Raw genomic sequence first — 9,224 nt, forward strand, 5'->3', positions numbered from 1 at the left:
AAATCTATAGAGCAGAACAGAGTCCAGAAATAGAATCATATCTATATGGTCAATTAATCTGACAAAAGCATCAAAGCAATTCAGTGAGGGAAAGGAAAATCTTTTGAACAAGTAATGTCAAGCAACTGGATATCTATACGGAAAATAATGAACCTCACCCTCTACCTCCCATCGTACATAAAAATTAACTCGAAGTGGATGACAGACTTAAATGTAAAAATTAAAACTATACAGCTTCTGAAATTAAAAAGAAAATTATCAAAAAGTTCCCGTGGCAGCTGGGGGAAGATGGCAGTGGCCGTTGCTGGGCTGCATGGGGTGTGCATGGTGGTGGCGGCCACTGGGTCACAGAGGGCACAGGTCCGAGGAGGTGCAGGTGTGACTGATGGGAATGAAGTGGCCACGGCCTAGCAGGCAACTCCTGGGGGAGCAGCCCCGAACATCTTCTCCCGGATCCTGGACTAAAGCCTCCCAGCTGACATTCTATATGAGGACCATCAGTGTCTCGTGTTCCATGATGTGGCCCCTCAGGCTCCTATGCACTTTCTGATCATTCCTAAGAAACCCATCCCTCGGATTAGCCAGGCTGAAGAGGAAGATCAGCAGCGTCTAGGATACCTCCTCCTTGTGGCCAAGAAGATAGCAAAGGCTGAGGGCCTAGCAGGTGGACACCAGCTTATGATCAGTGATGGGAAGCTGGGCTCAGAATCTGTGTATCACCTGCACATTTACGTACTTGGGGGCTGACAGCTCCTGTGGCCTCCAGGTTGAAACAACTGACCAAGGACCCCAGGCCTGGATGCTTGGATGGGGAAGGGGAAAAAGGATCCTGTGATGCCAGTAAATCTCTCCTACAACTTTGAAAAATAAAAAAATAAAAATAAAAAGGAAACTATCTTCATGATCTTGGGGCAGGCAAAGATATTTTAGAACGGACACAGAAAGCACTAACCACAAAAGAAATAAATAATGACACACTGGACTTCATCAAAATTAAAAACTTCTCTTTAAACAACACCATTAAGAAAATGAAAAGGCAAGCCACAGACTGGGAGCAAGTATTTGAGATAGATACAGATACACATCTCTGACAAAGAACTTATATCCAGAATATATGATGATTCCTACAATTCAACAGGATGATAATAAACAGCCCAGTTTTAAAAAGAGGGGGGCAAAAGATTTGAACAGACATTTCAAAGGAAGATACACAAATGGTAAACAAGCACATGAAAGATGCCCAATATCATTAGTTAACAGGGAAATGGAAATTAAAACCACAATGATATATCACCACACACTGCACAGAATGGCTAAAATTTAAAAGTTGACAATATCAAGTGTTGCCAGGAATATATAGAACTCTTATATTGCTAGTAGGAATATAAAATGCTCTAACTACTTGGGAAAAGTGTGTTCAGTTTCTTATAAAGTTAAACACATACCTATGCCATGAGTCAGCAATTCTACTCCTAGGTATTTACATAAAAGAAATGAAAACATATGCTCACACAAAGATGTGTATTTCAAATGTTCATAGGGTCTTTATGCATAATAGCCCAAAACTGGAAACAACCCAAAAGTCCAACAACAGGTGAATGGATAAATAAATTGTGGTATATTCATACAATGGAATGTATTGCAGCAATAAAAAGAAATGAACCACTGATATACGTAACATGAATGAATTTCAAAAACATTATTCTCAGTGAAAGAAGCCTTGAACAAAAGGGCATGTCCATTTATCTGAAATTCTAGAACAGGTAAAACGCATCTCTGGTGATGAAAATCAAAACAGTGGTTGGGGGTGAGAGGAATGGGTGATGCGGAATTGACTGGGAAGGAGTGGAGAGAATTTTCTGAAGTGATGGAAATGTTCCATGGGTTTCTGCACTTGTTAAAACTCAGCAAACTGAGTATTTTAAGATCTGTGCATTTCACAGATTATACCTAACTTATAAGTTATACCTAAATAAATGGTACCTACATCATAAGGTTGTTGTGGAAAAACAAGATGATAACACAAAGGACAGACATTGAGAGGCTAACAGTCTTATCTATACAACTCATCAGCCCCTACAGGGCATTATACCATATTGCAAAGTAAATTTTATGGTGACCCCAAGTCAACAAGAATGATTGGTGTAATGGTTAAAACATTCAGCTGCTAACTGAAAAGTTGGTGGTTCGAACTCACCATCGGCTCCACGGGAGAAAAGACCTCGAGATCTGCTCCTGTAAGGGCTACAGCCTAGGAGACCCTGTGGGGCCGTTCTATCCTGTGCTATAGGGCCGCTATGAGTCAGAATCAACTCAATGGCAACGGGTTGAGTCAGAATCAGCTGGATGGCAAGCAACAACAAATGATGCTTAAGAAAGAGGCAGGGGTAGGGGGAGAAGGCAAAAATCTCATATTATTCAGCCACTGAAAATGGCTATTAGGTGAAAACTGTTTCCCTAGGAGATTCACCTGTGGAGCAGCTGACTCCCAGAGGATGGCAGAGAAAACCACAACTATTACTCATCTATTAAGGACAGCGCTAATCGATATGCCAAAGTTTCTTCTGTAAAGGTTACCACTAAAATACTGTGCTAAAATAGATGGACAACTGCCTTTCATTAATGAAGATCCAGAGCTAAGAGACACACTCAGCTCCTCGTGACAGTAAGAGCGGTTGTGACCCCTGCCTGCCTAGTCTGGGGAGCTCTCAACCCAAAATTTCAGAATCCAGCCCTCTTGAGGGAGAACACCCCTTCGACTGGGCCACCACACTGAGTGTACACACTGTGGCTGTGGTCTTGGCCCTTTCTGTTCTCTTTGCAGGTGGTGACACCAAAGCGGGTCTGACCTACAGCAATCTTAGCTGCATCAACTCCAGGATTTAAGAGAACTAAAACTATGCTGCCCTTGGCTAGGGACCAGCCCCCCTAGGTGGGGGGTAGGTGTGGAGGGTGGGCAATGAAGGAAGGAAGGAGAGGGAGAACCATTTAGACTTCAATCCTTGAGTCTTCAGAATTCCCTGAGGGGTCTTGGATTTGGTTTCTTACCATCATCTCCCATGGAAATATAGGGCCAACAAAGTCTGCTGTATCATTTTCCAAAATTATACAAACACCTGTACTTGAGGCTTTGCTCTCAGGCAGGGAGAAATCAACAACCAGGGCTTATTGTTTGGATGAGTCTGGTCTTTTTGGATCACAGGTGCACAGAACTGGAATCATAAATAATCTTTGGTTCAAGATACTCATCCTTGCTCCACATGTGGCCCTATTATAAAGTACAGTAATGAATATTCATGAACTCACCTAAGGTACTCTCCTGAATCCCGTGTCCATCATTCCCTGGCCAACAAAAGCAAGGCAGGAAGAGAGAATTTCCAAAAGCTCCCAACACCTCCCCAAACACAGACTCAACTTAGGATGCAGAGGTCGGCCCCTTCTCCAAGCCAGAGCCTGTACCCACGAGGCTGGGTGCCCACCAAGATTACCAAACAGCTTCCCTACACAGGGCTTTACAAACTGCAAGCCTGATTTATTTTTTTCAATAAGAGAAAAGATGTAAGTCCCTTTGAGCAAAGTATGCCTGATATATATCACAATATTTATTTTTGGTGGAGTAATGGATCAGTCTTCGGGGAAAGCTAGAGAAAAGGCATTTCTCTTGCTCAGATGTAAATCAGTCACTCTAGAAACCGCCAGGGAATCTATATTCTTGCCCCCTGTTAACTGTACTGTGAAATAAGCAGCTGACTTTTAAAAGTCATCGTTCTATTTGTTTCTAGTCCTAACATCAAAAACAGAGTTAAGAATACGAGGCCTGAAAAGCAATTGCTCCTGGAATGCCTACAGCTACCATAATTCCCCAAAATGATAGTGCAACTCAAAATAAAAGCAGAGAAGCCCAACCAACTGCGTGGGGGCTAAGTTGTACACCTGGTGGGGACAAGTTCCAAGCTTCTCCCTACTTGCAGCACTCAGTTCTAAGGAAGAAGAATGAGGCATGTGGCCAGGCTTAGGATGTAAAGGTCTCCCAAGGGACCTGCCCAATTATTATAGACCGGTCTTCCTATCTATATTAAAGGTACTGGAGAGCAGGACAAGGGGGAAACTGAAGCAGAGAAACCGAAGGATCAGGGAAGAAGCTCTTCAAAGGATTTGCAACTCAGAGCTCTTGAAAGCTATTTAAGTCTGAGGTGTTCCTAATATTAATTATCCTGAACAACTCGCAGGCTCAGATTCATATGCTACGAAGAACGCAACGCCTTTTAATTTTCATACCTGTCCCTGGCACCAGTGACAATAAATCAGATATACAGAGAAACCACACATGACTAATGAACCAGCCCATTAATGGAGAGCAAAGACCATTTGCCAAGATGACTTATTCAGACATGGTCACATATCATAACCAGCGACATCCTGGAGGCTTAAGGCAGCAGGCACAGAGGGCAAGAGCTGGGCACTCCCTGCCAAGTCACAGGGCAACTTCCAGAAACAACAAGAACCAAACCCGATGCCATTGTAAAACTGCCCCGTAGAGTTTCCAAGCAATGGCTGCTGGATTCAAACTGCCGACCTTTTGGTTAGCAGCCAAGCTCTTAACCAGTGTGCCACCAACCTCCAGATGCCTGCTTTCCAGGCATAAAAGATTTTACCCAAGGGTGCCACCTCCCTGCTCCCTTCAAGGCAGACCTGCACTTGGAAAACTACTGCAACTTCTAAAAGCCTCTCAGGTCGTGAAGCTTAGTTCTAAAACCCCTACTCTATTCGCCCCTCCCTCATCCCATTTTGCAGAAGGAAAAACAATGTCCAGGAAGGAGAGGAAGTGGCTGCCTAAGGTCAGCCAGTTGATGACTGAGCAGAGACTTGAACTCGTGATCTCTGGGTCTCCCCTTTCTACCACACTGCCTCCTCCAAGGTTCCAAAATTGTGAAGTGAGGAGAAAGAGTTGATTCTAGCGACAGATTGTTTCCTGATGTGCATACACCCAGAACACGCCCCTCCAGCCCATCTTACCAGCACAGATCTTGTGCCATGTCCATCTTTCAAACTAGAATGTTCATAAATGTACTTTGCTGACCTACAGCCTGAGTGTCCAGTCTTCCTATGCGCTCATTTATCACCCTCTCTGATTCTCTCTTGATGTTTACTTTCACTTTAAAAACCTCACCTTATAAATACAGGGCCCATTTTATCTGACGTTAACTCTCCCTCTGCTCCCTGGGCCTAATCAATCCAAGTCAGGAAATAAACCAGAAAGGAAAGCAACAGTCCTTTTTGTGAAAACAGGCACCACTCTAAAAGGGTCTCCCCCTGGGCATGACATAGATAGGAATTTACATGAGAAGAACAGAAGGACATCCTCCAGCAACAGTCATATGCATTCCTCATCAGGCGGGACACCAGGGAAGGGAACTCCGTGCTAAACCAAAAAATCTGTCCCACATTTTTCTGGTTATCTTGGAGGAGGTCAAACTCAAGACGCTTGAGGAGACCAGAAACTTCAAAACACAAGTGTGTATATCCCAGCACCTTCCATTCCAAGGAGCTTAAAATCAGGGGCAGTGAGGGTCAGTGATAGAATTCTCGCCTTCCATGTGGGAGACCTGGATTTGATTCCCGGCTAATGCACCTCATGTGCAGCCACCACCCATCTGTCACTGGAGGCTCGCGTATTGCTATGAGGCTGAGCAGGTTTCAGCAGAGCTTCCAGACTAACCTGGACTAGGAAGAAAGGTCTGGTGATTTACTTCTGAAAATTAGTCAGTGAAAATCCTATGGATCAAAATGGTCCTATCCACAACTGATCATGAGGATGGTGTAGGACCGGTCAGTGCTTTGTTTCACTGTGCGTGGGGCTGCCATGAGTTAGGGGCCGACTCGACTCCAGCTAACAACACCAACAAAGGTCTTCCAGATAGGGGGCGCAGACACTGAACACCAACTGCAGCCGTATGTAAGAATGCTTCCAGCTACTAACAGGGCTACAAGGGAATGCCACATAGAAAGATCCAGACATCTGGCAGCCAATATAGACCTCCACCGAATATGTTTAAGCAGTGTCTCCTGCAAAGCACTGACCCTCCATACCTCTCACCAACCCCCAGCCACTGCTGCAAGCCACCACCCGCAGCCTCTACTGGCAAAGGAGTTTGTGTCTTTACACAGAGGGGCAGAGCCAAGTTCCCAGTAACCAGTCCATCCTTCCTGCCACTGCTCCCAGCCCAAGACTTTCAGAAATGGGTCACATACCTAGATGCGAATGCAGAAGGCACCTCTTCTGAGGAGGATAGGAGCTGATTCTTAATCCTTTCAGAGATCCTTCTGAATATCTGACGAAGCTGTGGACGCCGCACGACAAACTGATGCATGCAGTTTACATGTAATTTCAGTGAGAGTTATTGCCCTCCTAGGAGGTCCAGTAGGGCTGAATGGGCTAATGTGCTCATGGGTGGCTTGGAGACAGGGAGCTGCAGGTGGTCCAGGTGAGTATTCAATAACAAAGTTCCTTAACAGAAAGGGGAGAAACAGACGCCTCCCTCCTTAGCTACTGCAAGTCCAGCCTTCAATTAACCTTTGAGATTTCAACAAGACTCTGGAAGCTGAGAGCATGTATGGTCGAACGCTCATACATACACAGACACACACATACACACACAGACAACAAGGACTTAGCTTCTTTGTGGCTTCCTACCTTGACTTCACAAGATTGCTAGTCTCTCAACAGGGTTTGGAGCCCTGATAGTACCGTGGTTAAGTGAAATGGCTGCTAATCAAAAGGTCGGCAGTTCAAATCCACCAGGTACTCCTTGGAAACCCTGTGGACAGTTCTACCCTGTCCTCTAGGGTTTCTATGGGTCGGAATCAACTTGACGGCAACGGGTTTGGTTTTTTTGTTTTTTTAAACAGGGCTTAGCACAAAAGGACTGAATAACAGCAGAAATTAGAAGAGGAGGATATGGGGGCCATTGGGAGGACATAGCCTGGAGGATAGCCTGGACAAGGAAAAGGGAACAGCCAATCTGTGTACCAGCTCTGAGAAGGTCTTGGCAGGGGGCGTCCTAATCCTTGCTGCTGCTCTCCCTGGAAATCAGGGCAGACCTGCTGACCGTTTCGCAGCAAACCAGTAAGTACAGACAGAAGTAGCCCCTTCTTCTGGGTCTGCGGGCAAGGGGGGAGCCTCCTCTCTTTTTTAGGGAAGAGACCCTGGCCCACTGCTTGCCCACAGCCCCCTCGTGGCCTGGGGGTGTCACTGCAGCCCCCTCAGCATTGCTAGGCACAAACCTCACACAGGCAGCTCTCACAGTGGTCGAGCAGAGTATTTAGCCACCAGTGGCGACTTGGCAATGGTCTTCAAGCCATGGCAAGGCTGCCTTTGTTTTTGTTTTTTTAAACTAAGACTGAGACTCAAAGTCATCCTTCTAACCCCTCCCTGGTCCAACTCCTACAAGGAACAAACCCAAGACCTGCTTCATTAAGCCAATAACTTCAGAGCTTCTGTAACATTAAACCAAAAAACCAAAGCCACTGCTGCTGAGTCAATTCCAACTCACAGCAACCCTACAGGACAGAGCAGAACTGATCCATAGGGTTTCCAAGGCTGTAAATCTTTTGGAAGCAGACTGCCCCATCTTTCTCCTGTGGAGTGGCTGGTGGGTTCAAATCGCTGACCTTTTGGTTGGCAGCCGAGTGCTTTAACCACTGCACCACCACGGCTCCCTTTTGTAACATTACCACCCCCTTATTGATGGTTGCTTCCTGCATCACATGCAATTATGTTACAACCGTTCCAAAGGTCAACAAAAACAGGTAGCAAGAATGCACAATATCCTCCAGTTTGTAGGCTGCTGGCTAAACATCAGAATACTTGCAGGACACAGAATACCGCCCCCACCAAACCCTGGGTTTCTAGGTAGCAGGTCCTACGGAGGTTTCAGGAAAGTTAGGACGTTAAGAACAAGCGGTGAGAAGTAATGTGGCCAGAGACTCCTGTATACAAATGCAAGTAGAGAGGGTGCCCGTTAAAGGAACCCGAACTCCAGTCTCACCAGAACTCCACAACAGGAAGAAGTGCAGACTGGAGCCCAGCAGGGGGGTGGGGACTGGACAGGAAAGACCAGAGTCAGAGGTAGAGGGAAGCTGGCCAGGGCTTGGGCTGCCAGGGTCAGGACAACTGAACCAGGTGGTGGGAAATTGCACAGGGAAGACGGGAAAGTGCACAGGGAAGACGAGAAGGTGGGAAGTTTGGGAGAAGAAAGAGGCTGGAGTGTGCCTGGAGGGCTAGGGTGGACCAGGGTCCAGGAATGACTAGGGCCAGTGGAAATGGATGGAAGAAGAAGGGGTTTGTTTCTGTTGTTGGGTTTTGTTTTGTTTTTTTTGGGGGGTAGGGGTGTCCTTACCTCCTTAACTTTCTCCCGCTGGGCTCGCACTTGGCTCTTGGGCTCTTTGCTCTCATCGGGCCTCGTCCCCAGCACGGGGTGGCGGAGACGACTCCGGAACGCATTGAAGTCAAAGCTAAACGGGACGCTCCTCTGCCGGGGCCCGAGGGCTGCGATGCCATTGCCCCGAACCGCTGTGACCTCCTCCCGGGGCCCGGTGGGGCGCGTGCGCCGCGGCCACCCATTCCTGCGGGGGTGATTGGCCCGGTTGCTGGGGTCGTCCTCGCCCGGGGCCGGCGCGGCGGGGGCTGGGTTGGGAGGCGGCTTCTGCTCTCTGACCGGAGGGTGGCCAACGACATCAGCCACCACCTCCAGGCCGGGCTGCTGGATCCGGGAGGCCAAGAAGAGGCGCTTGAGGCGAGAGGAGTGGGGCAGCAGGAAGAGGGCCCCGAAGCACAGGGTGACCAGGCCAGAGAGGAAGAGAAGGAAGAGGAACTTCTGCGGCAGCCGCAGCCCCCACGAGGAGGCCGGGACGAAGCCAGGCACTTTCCTCATGAGCATCGTGGCCTGACACGGGGCTGGGGGCAGTCAGCTCCGTCCAGGGCCTCTGTGATCCTCGGAGCCCAGGCACGGGGCAGCAGAGGCTGGGCGAGGGGAGGGCGTCGAGGGGCGCCGCCTGGGGTGGGGGCCCGAGGACAGGGCTGCCAACCCGGAGAGTTTCGCCGCTTCTGGGGCTGCCCCCCGAAGTTCCGGGAGTTTGCAGCAAGTCCTCTCGCGAAGACGCGGGGGCGCAGGGGCCTCAGCGGGGCCCGGGCGAGCCGGGCGGCACGGCTCGGGGCCCGGGCC

The 9,224-nt window shown here is 48.2% G+C and overlaps 1 protein-coding gene across 1 annotated transcript in view; it reads right to left on the bottom strand.

Moving 5' to 3' along the window:
• The window catches only part of MAN1C1 (mannosidase alpha class 1C member 1), a 168,575-nt gene extending 159,553 nt beyond the window's left edge, over nucleotides 1–9,022 (bottom strand). The window contains exon 1 of the mRNA XM_004377098.2: nucleotides 8,400–9,022. Coding sequence (XP_004377155.1) covers nucleotides 8,400–8,939 — 540 coding nt within the window. The 5' untranslated portion in view covers nucleotides 8,940–9,022. The remainder of the gene's footprint in view (nucleotides 1–8,399) is intronic.
• Between the last annotated feature and the right edge of the window lie 202 nt (nucleotides 9,023–9,224).

The sequence above is a fragment of the Trichechus manatus genome, unplaced genomic scaffold (genome assembly GCF_000243295.1).
Source record: "Trichechus manatus latirostris isolate Lorelei unplaced genomic scaffold, TriManLat1.0 scaffold00048, whole genome shotgun sequence".
Classification (NCBI taxonomy): domain Eukaryota; kingdom Metazoa; phylum Chordata; class Mammalia; order Sirenia; family Trichechidae; genus Trichechus; species Trichechus manatus.